This window comes from Plasmodium berghei, assembly GCF_900002375.2.
Source record: "Plasmodium berghei ANKA genome assembly, chromosome: 6".
NCBI lineage: Eukaryota > Apicomplexa > Aconoidasida > Haemosporida > Plasmodiidae > Plasmodium > Plasmodium berghei.
In genome coordinates, this window is record NC_036164.2 from 470323 (window position 1) to 491322 (window position 21000).

Genomic DNA, 21000 nt, shown 5'->3' on the forward strand with positions numbered 1-21000 from the left:
CGTATTTCATCATTAATTTTGTGGAAAAAATGATATTTATTTCTCGTAATGCCAAATAAAAATGGAATAAAGCAACAAAATAAAATGAATTAAATAAAGTGAAATTCAATAGCAAACCAAGTTTGATACGAAATTTGGTGTATGAACTTATTAAAAAGGCAACAAAATGATAAAAAAGAAGTATGTGTGAATTGTTCGATTACTTCTATTTTATCTTTGTTTATGTCTTTGGATATTTATTTAATTCTCATTTCAACATAAAGTGGATGAAGAAATAAAAAATGACGGTACAACATGGTTAGTCTAATTTTTTATTGACATATATTTTCTTCTGTATATAACTTTTGGAATTATTTCGTCTAAAATAAGATTAATCATAGCCCAAAATATGCCAAATAAATATTGCCACCACAATAAACATGTTGTATTTAAGATTGTTGTGATACCTGGAATACATGTAGCCAAAAATGTCATAGTAGCTGATATACTACAAGCAAAATGCATCCACATATTTCTATTAAAAACTTTATAAAATGGTTCCCAACTTCTTACAGTATATGCCCTAAGCATTTCACACCAAACTGCAGATATAAAGGCAATAGTTCTACCCCGTTTTGATCCTTTTGATGATATATCTTCAAAATGTTTATTAAATGTACCATTGATATTTTCATTATTGCTTTGAGCAGTTACATTACTTGAAGGTTTACACCAACCATATTCATCTTCTTCTAAATTACCTAAACATTGATCTTGCATAATTATTCTTATATCTTGATGTATCGATTCATGTGTTGGTGTAATATTTTTAATTTTTCCTTTTGCTGCTCCCCAAAATGTTACTGGCTTATTTTCTCGTGGGTCCCAAAAATTAAGATTTGTTATCCAACCAATATAATCTGGTGAAATTCTATATTCATATGTACTGCAAAAATATTTATATTCAAAAAATTTTGATGGGTCAGAACTATTGGGGATATTAACAGTTTTACATGAATTGTGTATATCATTTAATGTGTAACTTCCTGTACATATATATAATGAAAATGCTAATGATAATAAAACACATATAGCTTCAAAAATCGTATGTGGTATAATTCCATATAACCACCATCTTTTTGTCATTATTGGTTGTTTTTTAGGTCGAGGAGGGGTTTTCATATTATCAGCATTTGGTGGTTCGCGTGATAAAGCAACAGCTGGACATCCATCAGTCATTAAGTTCAAAAATAATATTTGTAATGCTTCTAAAGGAAATGGCATTTGTGTAATTATAGAAACAGATAAGTATAAAATTTCTCCAATATTTGTTCCAAGTAAAAAACAAACAAATTTTTGAATGTTAGAATATATAGTTCTTCCTACATCTATAGCACTAACAACTGTACAAAAATTATCATCAATTAGAATCATTTCAGATGCACCTTTAGCAACTTCTGTTCCATTAATACCCATAGCTACTCCAATATCTGCTGCTTTTAAAGCAGGCGCGTCATTAACCCCATCACCAGTCATAGCTACTAAATATCCTTTTCTTTTTAAAGATTGTACAATAGTTATTTTATCTTCTGGTTGAGCTCGAGAATATATTAAAACATTGTCAACAAATTTATCTAACTCATCATCTGATAAAATAGGTTCATTAGGATTCTTATTAATATGTAACTCTGAACATTCTATGGCCCGAATAATATTACTATTATTATCTAAATCATATTGTTCATTATCTTTTATTTCATCTTCTTCTGATTTTTTATTATTAATTAATCCAATTAACTTACCAATGGCAATAGCTGTTGTTTTTTGATCTCCTGTAATCATAATAACTTTAACCTGAGCATTTCGGCAAGTTTGTATTGCTTCCTTAACTCCAGATCGTGGTGGATCAAAAGATGCAATATAACCTAGTGGTATAAATCCACATTGTTCATCAGTTTTAATGAATTCTAACCTTTCATCTGCATCTTCATATGTTCTTAAATGTTCTATTTGTGTATCTGTTAAAGGTTTAATACATACAGCTAAAACTCTTAATGCTTTTTGTGATAGTTCAATATTTTTATTAGTTAAAATTAATTTTTCATTATCACTAATTTGTTTATCCCATGAAACTTGAATTTCTCCTTGTGTCTCTTTTAATAAATTTGTACTTATATCTATAAGTTTATCTGGTGCTCCTTTTATGAATGCTATATGTGTATATGCAACATTTGTTTTATTATTTTTCAAATTGATATTTTCAAATTTATTATTCTCAATAAGTTTATAAAATATGACTTTCATTTTTCTTGATGAATTAAATGTTATTTCTAAATCTTCTAATCTTTTAAATTTTTTAAGATAATTTTCTTCATTATTTTCAGAATTATTAAAAATATTATATCCTGCTTTTGCAGCAGCAACTATTATAGGTCCCTCACTCATGTTACCTTGAATTTCCCATTTTCCTGTTTTAAGATTTTTCGATAAAGTAGTATCATAGGAATTTAAATAAGCAGCTAACATTAATGATCTTGTTTTATATACATTTAAATTTTTACTTTCTGGATTACCATAATTTTGTAAAATTGAATCATAAGATATATTTTTATTTTTTGCTAAAACTATTTTTTTTTTAATTTCACTTGTTAACTCTAACGAATCAAATATACCGCCAGATGGTTCAAATCCTTTGGTTGGATAAAAGTCATAAGTTTTTGTTAATTCATTTTTATCATGTAATTTCGAATTTTTACAAAATGTAACAATATTAATTGCTGTCATTTTCCCTTCTGTTAAAGTACCAGTTTTATCAGAGCAAATAACTGAGCAACATCCTAAAGTCTCAACAGCTGGCAATTTTCTAACATTTGCATTTTTTCGAACCATATCTTTTGCCCCAGCAGATAATGTAATAGTAACAACCATAGGCAACCCTTCAGGTACTGACGATACTGCAAAACCAACACCAATAATTATTATTACTAAAAGTGGATCTTTATCTGCATGTGCTGGATCTTTATAATTAATTAAAATAGCAAGTGTGATAATAAGCATAAGAACTATAATAGCAATTAATCCTATCAATCCTCCTAATCTGTTTAAAGATACTTGTAATGGTGTTAATTTACTTCCTTCACTCGATTTTTTTAATTGAGATGCTATTTTTCCAACTTGCGTATTTAATCCTGTCGATATAACAATGCCTTTACCACATCCATTGGTTACAGATGTAGTAGCAAAACATAAGTTTGTACAAAAAGGTGTTGTATAATCAGTTGGAACTAACGATTTTTTAATATCTTCTGATTCTCCTGTTAATAAACTTTCGTTAGTTTTCAATTCTATAACTTCTATTAATCTTAAATCAGCAGATATAGAATCACCTGCTGTTATTATAACAACATCTCCTACGACAACATCACGAGATGGTATGATTATTTTTTGGCCATTTCTTAATACTGTACATTGTGGTGAAGCCATTTCAGCTAATTTGGCTATGGCATCTCCTGATGATTTTTCCATATATGTAGCTAAACAAGCATTTAATGTAACAATAGTAATGATTGATATTCCTTCTACTACTTCATTTAATGCGAGACTAGCCATTGCTGCAATTAATAGCAACATAACAACTGGGCTATAATATTGTGACAAAAATATTAACCATATTGGGGTTATTGAATCTTTTTCAATATGATTTTCTCCATATCGTTCTCTATTTATTTTGACTTGTTCAAAACTCAACCCTATATTTATATCTGCTAAATCAAATTCTTTACATAATTTTTCAATACTTTCAGATGCATAGTGATTACGATATCCTTCTCCTTTTTCTTTTTCAACATCTGATTCAATTAATTGATTTTCTTCCTCTAACTTTACCTTGGTCAACATCCCTTTATTATCTGTCTCTTCACCATCTTTTTTTTTGTTAACTATCGTTTCGATTTTCTTTTCATCACCTACATTTTCAGTTTTAGATTTTTCGATTTTATCTATTTCTTCCCCTTTTCTATACACATCTACATTTTCAGTTTTAGATTTTTCGATTTTATCTATTTCTTCCCCTTTTCTATACACATCTACATTTTCAGTTTTAGATTTTTCGATTTTATCTATTTCTTCCCCTTTTCTATACACATCTACATTTTCAGTTTTAGATTTTTCGATTTTATCTATTTCTTCCCCTTTTCTATACACATCTACATTTTCAGTTTTAGATTTTTCGATTTTATCTATTTCTTCCCCTTTTCTATACACATCTACATTTTCAGTTTTAGATTTTTCGATTTTATCTATTTCTTCCCCTTTTCTATACACATCTACATTTTCAGTTTTAGATTTTTCGATTTTATCTATTTCTTCCCCTTTTCTATACACATCTACATTTTCAGTTTTAGATTTTTCGATTTTATCTATTTCTTCCCCTTTTCTATACACATCTACATTTTCAGTTTTAGATTTTTCGATTTTATCTATTTCTCCTCTTCTTCTACCTGCATCTACTTTCTCAGTTTGGGTTCTTTCGACCTTTTGTGATCTTCTCTCCCTTTCTGATGGTCTTCTTTTCTGTGGAATAGAATGTTCATCAACATTTTTTTCTCCGATTTTGGAATTTTGTATATTTGTATTTACGCTGTTCTTATTTACCACAACTGTATTTTGGCCATTTTCAACGATGGTTGAATTATTATTTACAGGAGAATTTAATGCATCATTTGTTTTATTATTTGGGTTGTTATTAGTTTCCCCTTTTATATTTGCGCGGTTTGGAATCACGCTTTGCTTTTCTGAACTCATAACGTTTTTATCAAAACGGAATGGTATTTGAACCAAACATAAAAACTAAAAAAAAATGCGCTATCACAAAATTTTTTTTTCACGTAATTATAATATCTTAGTGTAAATTGTGTGAAAAATAAATAAATATATAATGTAGTCTTTATTTTGGTATGAAATGTAAAATATTATTTTATTTTTCAATAAGCGTAATATAAAATCGTGGAATATAGATATCCATATCTATACATGTAGAGCTATATATATATTTGGATATATTTTTTTGATATGATTGAATAATGACAATACATAATTTATATATATCATGAATAAAAAATAATATAAGACAACTTTTTTATAATAATTTTACATGTTTAAAATTTTTTATTTTTTAATATTATAAAATCACCACATTTATGAATATATGAGAAAAAAAAATTAGTTCATAAATTTGGCTTATTTAAAGCAAATATAAAATATAGCTATATTATTGTATGCTTGAGTTATGTATAAATAAATTTAATTATTTTATTGTTTTCGCAAACTAGTATATACTGATATTATATATGAAATAATAAACAAAGTCGAATAAAATGTAATTCACTTTTTTTTTATAAAAATATTTTAATCATATAGAAAGATATATAATCAGGTTAAACATGTTTAGAGTTCTTTCTTTTTTTTTATATTCTTTATATAAGTTTATCAATAACTATTTATTTTTTTATGTATATTTAAAATAAATAAATATATATATATATATATATATATATATATATTACTGGAAATTGTATGAATATATATATTATCGCATATTCATACAAACGTGTTACTACAAATATCTATAATAAATATAATATTATAAAACAAATATATGTTCGATTAATTATTCTTTAAAAAACAAAAGAATTTAATAATGTTACATTAAAAATAAAAAAAAATTCGGAAATTATCAGAATTGCTATTTTAACGTTGCTACATCGAAGCAATAAAAAGAAAATATAGAACAGGGAAAAAAAAATATTTTTATATATGCTATAAATCTCTATTGGGCATAGAAAAAGCTATTAATTTAGCATAAAAAAATATTCAAATTATTGCGGCATATTTAAATATATATATATATATATATACAATTTTATGCATATTTAGATATTTTTATATATGCATAATATGTGAGATTATTACATCCAATTTTTCCCACATATTCTATTAGTAAGTGTATTATACATTTTTTCTGCTTTATTGTATTTTGTTATTACAATTTTTTTTATTAACATATTATTAAAATGTGCATGTATATATATATATATATATATATATAATAAAATGCGTTTTTTTTCCCAAATTTATAGAAATATTTTCTATTACAATATTACTCATTTTATTATTTATGGAAAATTTTTAACTTGTATAATTATAGCAAAATTATATTTATTTTTACCCTTTTTTGTTATTAAAAAAAAATAAATTTCCACAAATATATAAATATTATATATTATATGCGTATTATCAATCAAACTAGTGTAGACATTACTATGTTGTAATACAAAAAAACTATTATAAGTAAAAAAAACGGAATGCCGAAAAAAATATTAACATATTAAAACATCGAATCGATAAAATATTATAAAGTATATAATAAAACCTTAAAATAAGAAAAATTGTAACAAGAAAGTATAATTGAATTATTTATTATTTTTTTTTATTCCAGCTAGCTATTATATATATTTACTTTTTTAAATAAAAAAAATCGTCTGAAAAAAAAATATTGATGATTTTTCCTTTTCGATATTTTTATGATAATTTCTTATTTTCTTTTGCTTTTGGAAATTATTTTAAAAAAATACATGTTTTTACAATAAAAAGTAACATACATTATTGTAGGAATTTAATATAATGGTGTTTGGAAGTATATGTCGAATTAAATTTCCATATAAAAACGAAAAAAAAAGAAATATATTAAAATAATGCACAAAACAAAATATTACACATGTGTAATATTCATAGAAAATATATTATTATAAAAAATAAAATATTTCGATGCTTATTTATTTTATATAGCGCATTTAATATATAGGACACACATGTAGAAATTGCATAAAAGGAAATATTTAACTTTTTTGAGGATTTTTATTTTATATTTCATTTTAAAAAATTATAATATGTAAAATATATAATACCTGTGAAAGTATTATAATTTTTTAAATGTTTATTTTGGTTAAATCCCATATTATATATATATGATAATAAAATAAGCATTATGCTTATATGTGCATAAATTTATGTCTCGAATTAATTTGCTAATTTATTCAATTCGTTTAAAGGACATAAAGTAAAAACATGATAATAATATTTGTTTATAAATAAAAATTAAGATTAATAATTTATAATAAATCGGTAATATATTTTTCCATGTTTGATGGGCTAATTTTTGGCGAAAAATATTTAACTACATTTCCATATCTATCTATTAAAAATTTTCCAAAATTCCATCCAATGTTATCTAATACGCCATTTTCATCATGCATCTAAAAAAGGAAAATATGAATTAAAAAAAAATAAAATGAATTTTTAAGATGTGTTGTTTGAGGAGTGTAGAAATAAAATAAATAAATTTGTTTATTTTATATATTTCGTTATGTAAATTTTGAAAAATACACACATTAATAATATACTATATAAATAACTAACCTCATTACAGTTAAACTTAAGGTATTTAAAAAGTTCGTGGGTATTTGTTCCATTTACTTCAATAGGAGCGAATACATGATATTTTATGTTTTTTTCTTGATTAAATTGACTGATATCACAACTTTGTTTATATTCTTGGTTAAAAAACTGATACGTAGGAAATCCTAGGATCTGCAAATGACCAAAGTTGTATATATGCATGTATATTTGATTATGTGCCGTATTATCAATATAGATATGATAAAACCAAATGTAATATGTGTGTATTTGCACACAACTTCGCTGCTAAAGCCATAGATATAAAATGTAATTACTAACCTCTAATCCTTTATGATTGAACTTTTCATATAATGTATTAAACTGGTTAATATGATTTTTTGTTAAACCACACTTTGATGCGGAATTAAAAATAATCAAAACTTTGTTCTTATATGTTGACATAGGTATATTTATTCCATCTAACGATTTCACATTATAGTCATATATAGAAGGCTTCAAATCACTTTTTATTACAGTTATTTTTTTAAAATAGGAAAACATTGTGATAAAATTTTCACGGGCAAATAAAAATAATATACTTAATTTAAGTATTAATAATATTCGCATTGTACCAACTCTTAAAGATATAACAATTGACTTTATTTCAGACCAAATTTATTGTTGTATATCCAATATGGTTATGTTTTTAAATGAAAGGATGGTTATTAAATTTTACCTTTTTTTTCAACATATAATAATAACGAAAAAGGGAATTCTCCTTTTTACCTACCTAATAAAGATAATAAAAAAAAAACAGTATAAAAGTAAAACTGTTATATAGTAAATATCAAATTCATATTTTGTAACATTATTTAAAGACCAAATTTTATTTTAATTAAAATATATTTAAAATTTATTCACATTTTATGATTCTCAAATTATTCAGGTAAAATATTGTGGCATATAATAAAAATAACTAGTGAATGAATAAAAATATAAAACAAAAACCATAACTATGATAAAAAAAATAAATTAATAATTATTTTGAAATTCGTTTTATTTTTTTTTATTTTTATTAAATAAACACTACGCATATTTTTTTCCTTTTTCCATTCATCCCCGAGCAATATTATTATATAAGGGTTAGAAAAAAAAGTGCTAGCAAAAAATAAAAATTAACCCTTAAAATTATGAGTATATAAAAGGGCAAATTATTTTGAATATAAGATTATAATATTCATGTATTTTTGTTGTATAACTTTTTTTTTGTTTTCTTTTTTGTGAACATTTCTTAAAAATTGTTATTGGCATGAATTTTGAAGTATGACAAAAAATTGACAAATCTATACGAAAAAAAATACAATTGTTGATTGAAAAAAAATAATATAACAAATAAATATCACACTATTTTATAATAATAAATTTATAAGAATTAATAATTCTATAGATTAATCATAATTTTTTTTTTGAAAATTGTGTTTAAGAATTCATGGCTACCTCCAATATAATATATATCAGCATCACACTATAACCATATTTATATAATTTCCTTAACTCATGTTAAATTTTTATACACACAAAAAAAAAGTTATAGTATTAAGGAAATGATGCGTATGCTTGGCATTGTCTCATTTGTTTTATTTTACTTTTTTTGAAAATAAATAAAAATAAGAGTAGCCTTTAAAAAAAAATGAAATTAGTAGTTAGCAAAACCGTCTTAAATGCATTACCCCTTTTATTAATATTATTATCTATATGTACATGTAATATTTTGATAAGTTCAAAAAAGTTAAATTATACTAAAGGGGGAAAACATGCATACAATTATAATGCTTGGCAAAAAAATGGTATAAATAAATACTTTTATATTCATAACTGGAAAAAAAGAAAACGAACAAATTACAAACTTCATCATTACAAGCTTTGCTCTATTTTTTCAATATTTAAAAAGCAAAATGATGAGAAAAATGCTAATGAAACAACAAAAAAAAATGTCCCTCTCATTACGAATCAGACTACTATTCCAAAAGGCAATATTCAGAAAGGTGGAATCAATGGAAAGAACAATACTGGGAATATAATCAAAAGTGAAACAGAAAAATCAAAGAAAATTGATATAAATAAAAACGACGAAAATAATAAGATTAGCCATAAAATTGAGGAATATCCTGAAATTGTGTTAGACTTAAATAAAAATCCCCAAGATGCTCTTAAAAATATACAAAAATATACAGAGCATTTAAAAAATGTTATGGATAAAATGATAAACTTATTAAATAATATATTTTTTTATAAAACCAAATTTATAGAAAAAGATAAAGATTTCAAAAAATTTTTTGAATATATTTTTAAAGAATTTGAAAAAAATTATAAAAAAATTACATATATTAACGAAATAGAAAAGATGCATTATGAAAATACTAAAAATGAATATTATTTAGCTAACTATAAATATTTTGTAAAAATAGCAAATATAATTGAAGAGCATTTATTACACATATTAAAATTAAAATTACAACTTTTAAAATTAAAAGCTTTAAATGATATTAAAGATATAATTTCTAAACACACCAATAATACAGAATATGTTTCTTTCTATAATAATATAAATAATATTTTTGTTTCTTTTGAAAAAGAGTTAAATAATTTACAACCAAATAAATATATTTTTACTATATATGACAATATAAAAGAAAAAAAAAGTAACATGCTAATAAATTTTAATTATGACATATCTATTGATAAATATCAAAATGTTATTAAAAAAATTATAGACTATCTTAAAAAATTTTCACAAGATCTAACAAAAAAAAAAAAAAAAAAATTTTATAAAGACATTGAAAAAAATGAGCATTATGAAAATATATTAAGAGTAATAGATAATCAGCAAAAACAAATAGAAGTGTTACAAGAGCAATTAGAATCATCTATTGATGGATCAAATGGAAAATATTCCCCTTTTTACTGTTCTATTGCTTATAGGATACCCGATACAAATTTAAATATATCTACGCAATATCTTAAAAAAAAATTCAATATAAAATTAAATTGCATTCCCGATGATTCTATGCATCTATTGGGGTCATATGGATTCGTTAAAGCTCTCCCTTTTGGTAATCTTGGACTTTCTTTTTCGTTAAATTTTTAAGAGATACATTAAATGTGAATAAAGGAAGTGGAATACATAAATATCTCTTAATCATGATAACTCTAGCTTTATATTTAACTTTGTTATTTAGAGTTATCATTTTTATTTTTTTTTACAAATGTTTTGAATAATTATATGCTAATTAACACATATAATAAATACATCTTCTTTTCTTTCTCACAATTTTTATATTCACATAACATGCATATATAGTGTATCATTTTTTTTGTTTTTTTTAATTATAAAACTATAAATCCCATATTATTTGAATAAACTTTTTAAACATGTATTTTAGATTTTACTATTTTATTCTCAATTGAATTGCCGCCATATTATTATGTATAGCATGTTTGATTTTTTTTTTTTAATTTAAAAAAAATATATATTTTTATCTGGATTGCACTTATAAATAACTTTCATCCTGATTAGGATAATATAAATTTATCAATTCTTTGATATTATAAAAATTTGAATTTACAAATGTTTTCCAATGATTTGCATTAGCAAGTATATTATAAATGATTCTATTTCTTTTTAATATATCAAAAAATATTACATAATTTTTATTTTCCTGAACTAGCTGAAGAATTTTTTGTCTAGCTGATTCAATCCTATCTTCTCTTTTTATGTCTGTTAAAAGACTTCTCAATTCTTTGGATTTTATTAATAATGCTAATAACTCTTTCATAGATCCCCACTCTGGATTCTCATTATTATCAACTCCCTGGAAATATTTTGTAACTATATTTTTGTATTTTTGTATTTTTCCAATTACTTGATTGTATATATTTTCCCGGGTAAGACAATGCTGCTCCGTGATCTGTGTCGACGAAAAATAAACAAGTAGCGAAAATAAATATGCGATGCAAATATATTTGGAGCATAACCCCAATTTATATGGAGCCAACCTTAGTAGATAGGAACAAATATATATAGTTCGAATCTTCCCTAAAGGCTTGTGATTTGAAAAGTTTTTTATTCATTATTTTTCCACTAGACCATATTATTAAATCTTTTTCATCTAAATCTGTATCTGTTATATTATACATCTTTTTAATTAAATCCATTGATTCTTTTATTAAGTGAAACCATGATTTTAACATGATCTCTTTTTTAGTATTTCTGTGAATTATTGTCATTGGTATTACTTTTTCCTATAAGGATATAAAAATACATAATCTGAGTTTACTTAAAATAACAAAAGGTATATTTTCTCTATTTACTAATATAGCACTATTCAAATAAATTACTATTTAGGTGCTATAGTTTTTTTTTTTTTTTTTTTCATCTTTTTTATACAATCTTTGAGTAAGCAAATATCCAAAAAAACAAAACACTCATCCATAATGAAACATTCATATTTTTCTTCGTGTGAAGAATACAAAATGAGAAAAAAATAGTTATACTTAAAGATCGTAAAAATGTATATATAAATTTAAAGAAAATTGCATAATGGAAAACAAAAAATGCTGTATATGCATTATATATAATTCCACTGTTTCTTAAAACTACACACATATATTTATACAGTAATATATTATTATAAGACAGATAAAGAAATATATTATTGTATAATATATGTGTGAAGTTTCTCTCTTTAGTTATTTGAGAGAACGAAATATTTTAAATAATAGCTATAAATTTATTATATATGTTTTTTTCTTATTTTTTGCAAAAATATATTTTACACATATTTACACAATAATATACATGTCCTAGCAAGAAAAAGAAAGAGATAAAAATATTTTACTATAATAGCGCAAAAATTTATAAAATATGTGTTTGTATAATTAGAAATAATAAAAAAAGGAAAAAGAGAGCAAGTAACTCATATTAATATTTTATCTTTATTAATTATATGCATAAATAAAAATTTATGTTTCATATCTATATATTTATTTTATAGATTTTTTGGATATAAATAACACTTGTGTATGCATTTTTATAGAACTATAAAGAGAATAAAAAAAAATATATGGTTAAATAGAAATTATTATTAATGTTCAGAAAAAAGAACCATTTTTTCTTTCTCAATAATTTATCACATTTTAAATTATTTTAAAAGAATATAATTATATTTTTATAAATCATTGATTTTAATATAGTGAATACACACATACTGTATATAGTTTAATAAATATCAATTATAATTTAATACTTTTTTTGTACATGTAATATTTAACGAGATTAATTAGAAGAGAAAAAATGCATGAACATGTCATATATGTTTCCCATTTTATATGATTATTTTATTTCGTCTATTTTTATTTTTTATTATTAAATGGGACCATCTATCAATTTCAAATATAAGAAAGTAATATAAAAATACAATGGGATAACATTTTAATGAGCTAATGTTTTATATGACCTTTTATTTAAGTCCCAATATGTGGGTTTGTATAGACATATTTATTTCGAATGAACCATTTTTTCAGAAAAAAAAATATATTTAGCTAGTTGTCTGTAATCTTCCCTATAAGTGTGTAATTTAAAACATAAAAACGAAAATGGTCATATGAAATAAAGTTTACATTGAATTTTTAAAAAAACATAATATATTTTGGTTATATATACACATTTTTAATAATTATAGAAGGATTTGATTTGTTTTGCACTATTTTTAAATTTTTTTTTATGATGTTTTTTTACATAAAAAATAAAGGCATTTTTTGTTGTATGTGATAAAATAATTATATATGTGCACTATTGTTGGCTCAACTTAGTTGCCAATTAAGGGGCTATAATAGCAACATCGAAAAGTATAAATTTATATAAAAACCTGAACATATTATTAAATAGCTTTTTCACTTTTATTAGTATTAAATGGCTAGTCATATTAATAATTAACGTTTTATAGAACTCTTGAAAATTCAAGGTTTATTACTATTGCATTTATATATATATTATGCCTATGCATATTTATTTTTTTATCCTGATTGTAATTAACTAAACCAATCAATGTATAGTACTTGGTTTTTTGAGGAAAAGAAAATACAAACATGTTGTATGCGTATTGGTAAAAAAAGAAAGAACATTTTTGGAGAAATAAAAAAATTAATTTAAAATTAAACTCGTGTTCATTTGGCATAAAAATTAAATAATAAAAAGTAAAAATATTAATGCAGTAATACATGCATACTACATATATAATAAAAAAAAATATGGGAAATAATATTTTATACAAATAAAATTTTAAGGATAAAAATGATAAAATTATTACAATGATTTAAAAAAATAAAATATGATCATTAGAATATTTGGGGAATGAATATATTAAATAATTTATTATTTCAAATGCTTTTTATAAAAACAAATAAGGAATATATTATTTAGATAAATAGTTATAAAATTGTGTTATATGCTATATTTATGAATAAAAATATTTATAACACACATTGTTGGAAAGCTTATATTAATAAGGTAAACATTTATTAAAAATTAAGTATAATACTATTAAGGTATAACTTTAAAAGTTTTAAAAAAAAATATTAAATGAAGTGATGAAAAAGGCATAAATCTGTCAATTAAAATTAAGCCTCGAACAAATAGGTCAAACAAATAATATAGAAATAATAAATATAAATAGGGTGAAAAAACATAATTAAAAATATTAATACACAATCAGCAGAATATTATAAAAAGTATATGGATATAACCATAAAAAAGGTGGAAAATATTATGAAAGTGAAAAAAAAAAAAAGTTAAGAGATGTAACAAAATGTCACGAAGTAGTGAAGCCAACGATAATTTATATTTTCTAGCAATTAGCAAAAATAAAGTTACTATATATGAATATAATGCTGAATTTAGCAAAAGTATAATATCTGATATTGAAGAAGAAATCAAACGAGGTGAACATATAAATAGCCAAAATGATGATAATATTCAAAAAGGTGTCGTAAATAACACAAATATTAATAATATTACATCTTTAAAAAAATCAAGTAACAAATTTAACAATGATTATTTAATTAATAGGGGCATTAATATATACAGAGAATATGAAGGTGTGGAACTAGCTACTTGCACTCATGACTATAAAAAAATAATAATAGTTAGAAAAAATGATTTAAATGTTGCAGAAATAATCGATATAAAAACGAATGAACATGTTAGTTATATAAAGACCAAAACCCAGATAAAAAGAATTGTTACAAGCCCTAGAGATTCTCATATTGTTTTACATTGTCAATACAAACCTGATATATCAAACAAAAATTTGTATATATATAAAATTAACGGAAAAAGTAATAAAAAAAAAAAAAAAAAAAAAGATATCAAAGAAACAGAAAACCCAGAACAAAATAATGTTAGTGTTGAAAATTTTCAAAATGAACAAGATGAACATATAAACAATTATAATAATTCTCCAAAAAAAGACGAAATAATATATAACGAATCTTTAGTATATGAAATGGGATTAAATAGTTATAGTAATAGTAATTGGCCATTTTTCAAATGGACCGAAAGCGAATCAAATTGTTTATGTTTAATAAATAATCAAATATATATATATAAAGATAATAATTTTAATGTTGTATCGGATAAACTGAAGTTAGATCATATCGAATTTTTTGAAGTATCCCCAGAACAATATATTACAGAAAGTAGTGAAAACAATAATGGAAATACAAATAAAAGAAGGATATTTTTAGCTACTTATGAAAGAGGAACTAAAGGAAATTCTTCAGTATTCAAAATATTTAACTTAGATAATTTAAATAAACATATATATTCAAAAAAATTTTTTAATTCTGATGAAATAAAATTAAAATGGAATAAAAACGGTACATCATTATTATTACAAATTCATACACAAGTAGATAAAGAAAAACAATCTTATTATGGATCGAGTAATTTATATTTCATAGATACAGTTAAAATAAAAGATGTTAACATAATGACAAATAAAGGTTTAATATATGATACTATATGGTCATATAACCAAAATAAATTTTATGTATGTAAAGGTGAAATACCAGCAGATATTGTATTACATGATAAAAATGGAAATATAATACATTCATATGGTAAACATAAATTTAATACTCTTAAATTAAATTATAGTGAAAAATTGTTATTAACTGGTGGATTTGGTAACTTAAGTGGTGATATATCTATTTGGAATACAATAAATAAAAAGGAAATTACAAAAACTAAATCATCATGTGCTGTTATATGTGAATTTTTTAATGATGATAAACATTTTTTAACAGCTACTACACATCCTAGATTAAGAGTAGATAATAATATAAAAATTTTCAAGTATAATGGATTAATTGTTAGTAAACTTGATTTTGATGAATTATATAATGTTATTATTTTGCCATTTAATAAAATTAAATCTAAACCAATTGATAGTTCAATAAATCCAAGTTCAGAATTACAAAAATATATTAATAAACAATTAGGAATTGATTCGAAAAAAGTTGGAATTTATAAAGCACCAGGATCTACTGCTAAAACGTCTTTAAACGGCTTAGGAATTATGACAAGATCTCTTAAGCCCAAATCAAATATGCCCCCTGGCTGTAATTTTGTTGTTGAGGAAAAAACAAACAAAAAAAAAAAAAAAAAAAAAAACCCAAAAAATAAAGACAAGAAAGAATAATTTTAAAGGGGGGAAAATTGACTAACAAATAGGCAATTATTTGATGAAAATGAGCTAACCAATTTTGAAATTGGATTTTTGCATGTGCGTAATTTTTCTTTACATTTTTAACTTTAACATTTTTTTTTAACTTATGTAATACCATAAAAAGCTATATGCCATAAAACGGCTACTTTATGCGATTATTTTTATGCCATAGAATGGGCACTTTATTGCGATTATTTTTTATTTTGGCTATTATTTTTGAAAATATATCGATACCCGTCTGCTAAAATAAGATATATTTGAATGCTGTCAATATTAAATTAAAATATATTCTTTTAAAAGTTTACAATGCACACATGTATGGATACATATATGTATATATATGTATATACAAATGTCGTAATATTTGTATAAAGAAAAAATGAAATAAAATATAAATGCATAAAATATGTGTATGCAGTTAGGAACAACATATATATGTACATTTATTTATTCTGCCCTAAATGTCACAAAATTAAAATCTATGCAAAAACCCAAAAAAAAGAGGAAACAAAAAATGAAATGAAAATAAAAGGGACTTAATTTTTTTAATATATTATATTTTTCCACATGTATCCTCTATATATATAAGTATTTTTTTTTTATTAGACATAATACAAAATTATATTGTTATTTTAGTATTTCATACACCCATAAATATATTTCCTTTCTCATATTATATTTATGTTACTTTTTAGGGGTAATGGTTAATTTAATATTTTTTTTTTTTTTTTAAGAGTAAACATTTTTGATAACTATTCATATGTCACTCCATTATATATTATGCATATTTTGATGCAAGTATTTACTAGTATATATATAAGAGACATTTTCAAATGTGCAATAATATTGGAATTATGCCGATTCTATACATATTTAATTTTTTTCCAGTTTTGACTTTCGTTTATCCATATAATAGCTTTAAAAAGAATGGATTAATATATGATGTACATATTTCTTGATTTATTATTTGATAAACTTGGAAATTGATCCTATTAAAAAAAGCAGCTACATATATTGAAAATATAAATATCTCTATATGTATTCCCCATAGTTTGCTTTGACTAATCTGAATCTCTTTTTCTGTATTATTCCCATACAAATATATGGAAAAGCAAAATAAGAGTAGATATGTTGAAACTTATTTTATTGCTGAGCACACGCAACACGTCCACCTTCCATTTCAGGTTGATGGCCATCTTCATCATATGCTTCTTGTTGTTGTTGTTGTTGTTGCATTGTAAGCCTTTGTTTGAGGTATTCTTTATCGACTAGCTTACATGTAACTACTTCACAATCAGTATTTTCAATATCATATTTTTTTTCTACTTCATTTTGTTTTTTTAGAATTTTAAGCATTTCTTTTTTTTCTTTAGTAATTACTAAATCCATAGGGTATTCAACTTCAAAAGTAATATATAAATTTCCTTTTTTAAATGGATCTTTATATGTAGGCATTCCTTCTTCTAATACTTCTCGTATATCTCCATGTTTTATAAGCCCTGCATTAGTACAATCAATTAATATTTTCCTTTCATCTAAATGTGTAATTTCTGCAATAAAACCTGTTAATGATTCATATAAAGAAATTTTATAACTCATAAACAAATCAACTCCCTCTCTTTTAAAAGTTGTATGTGGTTTTTCATTTAATATAACAACTAAATTTCCTGTTATTACATTTGGTTTTTCATCTGCTTCGCCGTTAAAAATAATTTTATGTTTATTTGGGGCACCTTTGGGTATATAGACTTCTATAATTTTTCTAGTTTTTAGAACACATAAACCTTTACAATTAACACATTTATCTTTTTCATTGAAAATCTTTCCTTTTCCTCGGCATCCATTACAAGTTACTTCAGTTTGATGTAAAACACTAGAATGATATCTCATATATGTTTTTGTACCCCTTCCATTACATTGCTTACAATCAACTTTTGCATCTTTAGGGCCTCCATGTCCTTCACAATTTGTGCAAATAACATCTTTACTTATTGCTAATTTTTTGGTTGCACCATTATATAATTGCTCAAGAGTAACTTTAACTTCACTAACTATATCTTCTCCTCTTTTTTTTTTTCCTTTTCCAGCATTTAATATAAAATCAAATAAATCAGTTGCATCTGTTGGTTGTTCACCGCCTTCTAATCCTTCTTCTCCATATTCGTCATATAATTTTCTTTTTTCTTCATCTGATAAAACTTCATAAGCTCTTGATATTTCTTTAAATTTTTCAGGATCACCTCCTTTATCGGGATGATGAATTATCGCTAGTTTTCTATATGCTTTTTTTATTTCATCAATTGTGCAATTTTTTTTTAAATTCAAAGATTCATAATATTTTGAATTGTTTACCTAAAAATGGAAATAAACAAATAAGATGAAATGAAAATAAATAAATAATACGAAACGAAAACAAGAGATAAAGGTATCATCTTTGTGAATATGCATTGATAAATCGTATTTTTGTTATAAAAAAGAAGTGAAGCATTTCAAAATGCAGTTTCCCAATTAGCCAAAAGCGTAATCATCAAATATGTGCATATATATAATGTACATATGTCTATATATATGATAATGATCACTCTCTTAGCACACATAAATATGCATAATAAATGTGACAATAAATATACGAATTTAAAAAAAAAAAAAAAAAAAAAGAGGGAAATAATTTTCTTTAATATCTTAATAGTAGAAATAAAATTGTATACTGTATATAAACTGGATAAATATATGTAGAATATATATACATGTATTAATTTGATCGAAAATTTTGAGATAATATTTTTTTTTGTTTATACTTCTCTTTTTCTACGGGGTTGTTGTCCGCCCATAGAGTCAAATGGAAAACCCGAAGAGAAAAACATTCTTAATTAATTTTTTATAATTTTTTAGGGTTTCTTCAAATTTGAATTATTGTTTACAATATAATACAATAATATATTTTTTATTTATTCACTTAATTATAATTACTTTAATTCACATTTATTATTTTTTTAATTTTTTTCCTCTATATATATATATATATATTAATTAATTAACGTGATTATATTTGATATATTTTTTTTTTATTTTTTTTTTTACTATTTTTCTCTTTTCCTTTTTTATTTAATTATATATATACATATGCAATATTTATTATGTGCTACTTAATAAATTATATTGCGTAGATAAATTATGCAAGCAATAGATATGTAAAAGTACATAAATTTTATATAATGCTATATTAATTATTATAACAGTTTGCTATATTTTTTTAAAAATATTCCGTATTATATATGTATAATGTATAAATAAAATAATATGGGTATGTATGCATTCAATTGGATTTGTAAAAAAGCCCCTTTATCTATATTTATAATAAATATTATGTAAACAAATTCACGCACATAATATATATGCGCATATATTATGTATAGCCTTTCGGGGATACAACTATTATTCTTATATTTTTATAATATTATAATTCTATATAAAAAAGGGGATTATATTTAATAAAAATAATATTGAAATATTTAATCAAGTATTACAAATTTTTTATATAAGGAAAAGATATAAAATCCTTTTTATTTTTTAGTTTCAAATTAAAAGATTTTATATTATTACTACTCCGCCTATATATAATATATTTTTCCTTTTCCTCACTATAGTGTTTGTAAAATATTTGTACAAACATTTTTTACAATATACCAGTTTTATGAACAAATTTTTGTCTATAAAAAATATAATTTAAACGGATTTTTTTTTGTTTTTTTTTCAACTATGTTATGTACATATATATATAAGTGTTTTACAAAATGGAAGGATAATAATTGAATTTTTCAAAGGCTTAATGGAAAAAAAAATATATATATATTATAATTATATGTTAATTAAAAATAAAAAGATTGATAATGTGAGTATATGTTGTAATATTTTTATTTGAAATAACAATATCCATTTTTCGATTAAATACTTTTAACTATTATTATTGTTGCAGCCTTTTCAATGCCAATCAGTTTATGCATATAAATAATTTTAAACGGATATTTCTATTTTATATTGTTACTAATTTGTGACTATAATTGTATATTCAACACTTTTTATATTTATCCCTTAATATGAATAACATTTTCAGCATTTCAACATTTTCTATATTTTCAACATGTGGGAAATAATAAGGGGTAATATGCACACACATATGTATATTCCATTAAAATAACATTTCTTGGTGATATATATATTATAATATTTTTTTAATAGTAAATTAATTTACTTTTTTTTTCGCGAAATAAACAATATGCATATAAAGGTTACTTTTTTATTAACACACTCCAAACTTAGCATTCGAACAAAGCCATTCAGTCTTTTATTAAAAACTATTGTTTATTTTGTTTTAAAAACATTTTTTTAATATAAACATATCATTTTATTTTAAATACTAAATTTAATAAGAGTACTTTTTCACATATATATGGCACCATAAAAATTTGTATAGATATTTCAAAAGAAGTAATAATTTATGGCTTAACTTATTTGCTTTTCTATCAATGTTGCACTTTTTTTTTTACAAAAATATTTTCATTTTTTTAACCAAATAAAATATGAACGAGCACATTATTTATACATGTAAAATTAGTAAAATTTTTTTTTAAATGATTTCACTTTTAAATCGCATATATATAATTTTTTTTTTAAATACATTTAAAAATAAATAATTATTCCCCTAATTTTCTTTTCACCTTTTTTTAAAATTGAAAGTCAAATTTTATGAAAGACCAATTAAGCCGAACAGGAAAATGAG

General features: G+C 22.7%; 6 protein-coding genes across 6 annotated transcripts; 2 read left to right on the forward strand and 4 right to left on the reverse strand.

The window, feature by feature from the left end:
* Positions 1-303: 303 nt before the first annotated feature.
* On the reverse strand, positions 304-4782 carry PBANKA_0610400 (non-SERCA-type Ca2+ -transporting P-ATPase, putative; the record flags this gene model as incomplete). The annotated part of the gene is made up of 1 exon (XM_034563738.1): positions 304-4782. One exon carries the CDS (start codon positions 4780-4782, stop codon positions 304-306), a length of 4479 nt encoding a protein of 1492 aa, XP_034420604.1.
* Positions 4783-7148: 2366 nt separating this feature from the next.
* On the reverse strand, positions 7149-8061 carry PBANKA_0610500 (glutathione peroxidase-like thioredoxin peroxidase; the record flags this gene model as incomplete). The annotated part of the gene is made up of 3 exons (XM_034563739.1): positions 7149-7292; positions 7456-7626; positions 7774-8061. The coding sequence occupies 3 exons, from the start codon at positions 8059-8061 to the stop codon at positions 7149-7151; spliced, it is 603 nt and encodes a 200-aa protein (XP_034420605.1).
* Positions 8062-9124: 1063 nt separating this feature from the next.
* Positions 9125-10582, forward strand: PBANKA_0610600 (peripheral plastid protein 1, putative; the record flags this gene model as incomplete). Its single annotated transcript, XM_034563740.1, has 1 exon — positions 9125-10582. One exon carries the CDS (start codon positions 9125-9127, stop codon positions 10580-10582), a length of 1458 nt encoding a protein of 485 aa, XP_034420606.1.
* Positions 10583-10985: 403 nt separating this feature from the next.
* PBANKA_0610700 (conserved Plasmodium protein, unknown function) lies at positions 10986-11941 on the reverse strand (the record flags this gene model as incomplete). Its single annotated transcript, XM_034563741.1, has 3 exons — positions 10986-11402; positions 11491-11736; positions 11882-11941. The coding sequence occupies 3 exons, from the start codon at positions 11939-11941 to the stop codon at positions 10986-10988; spliced, it is 723 nt and encodes a 240-aa protein (XP_034420607.1).
* Positions 11942-14300: 2359 nt separating this feature from the next.
* On the forward strand, positions 14301-16193 carry PBANKA_0610800 (eukaryotic translation initiation factor eIF2A, putative; the record flags this gene model as incomplete). The annotated part of the gene is made up of 1 exon (XM_034563743.1): positions 14301-16193. The coding sequence occupies one exon, from the start codon at positions 14301-14303 to the stop codon at positions 16191-16193; it is 1893 nt and encodes a 630-aa protein (XP_034420608.1).
* Positions 16194-17363: 1170 nt separating this feature from the next.
* PBANKA_0610900 (HSP40, subfamily A, putative) lies at positions 17364-19084 on the reverse strand (the record flags this gene model as incomplete). Its single annotated transcript, XM_034563744.1, has 2 exons — positions 17364-18572; positions 19019-19084. The coding sequence occupies 2 exons, from the start codon at positions 19082-19084 to the stop codon at positions 17364-17366; spliced, it is 1275 nt and encodes a 424-aa protein (XP_034420609.1).
* Positions 19085-21000: the final 1916 nt, after the last annotated feature.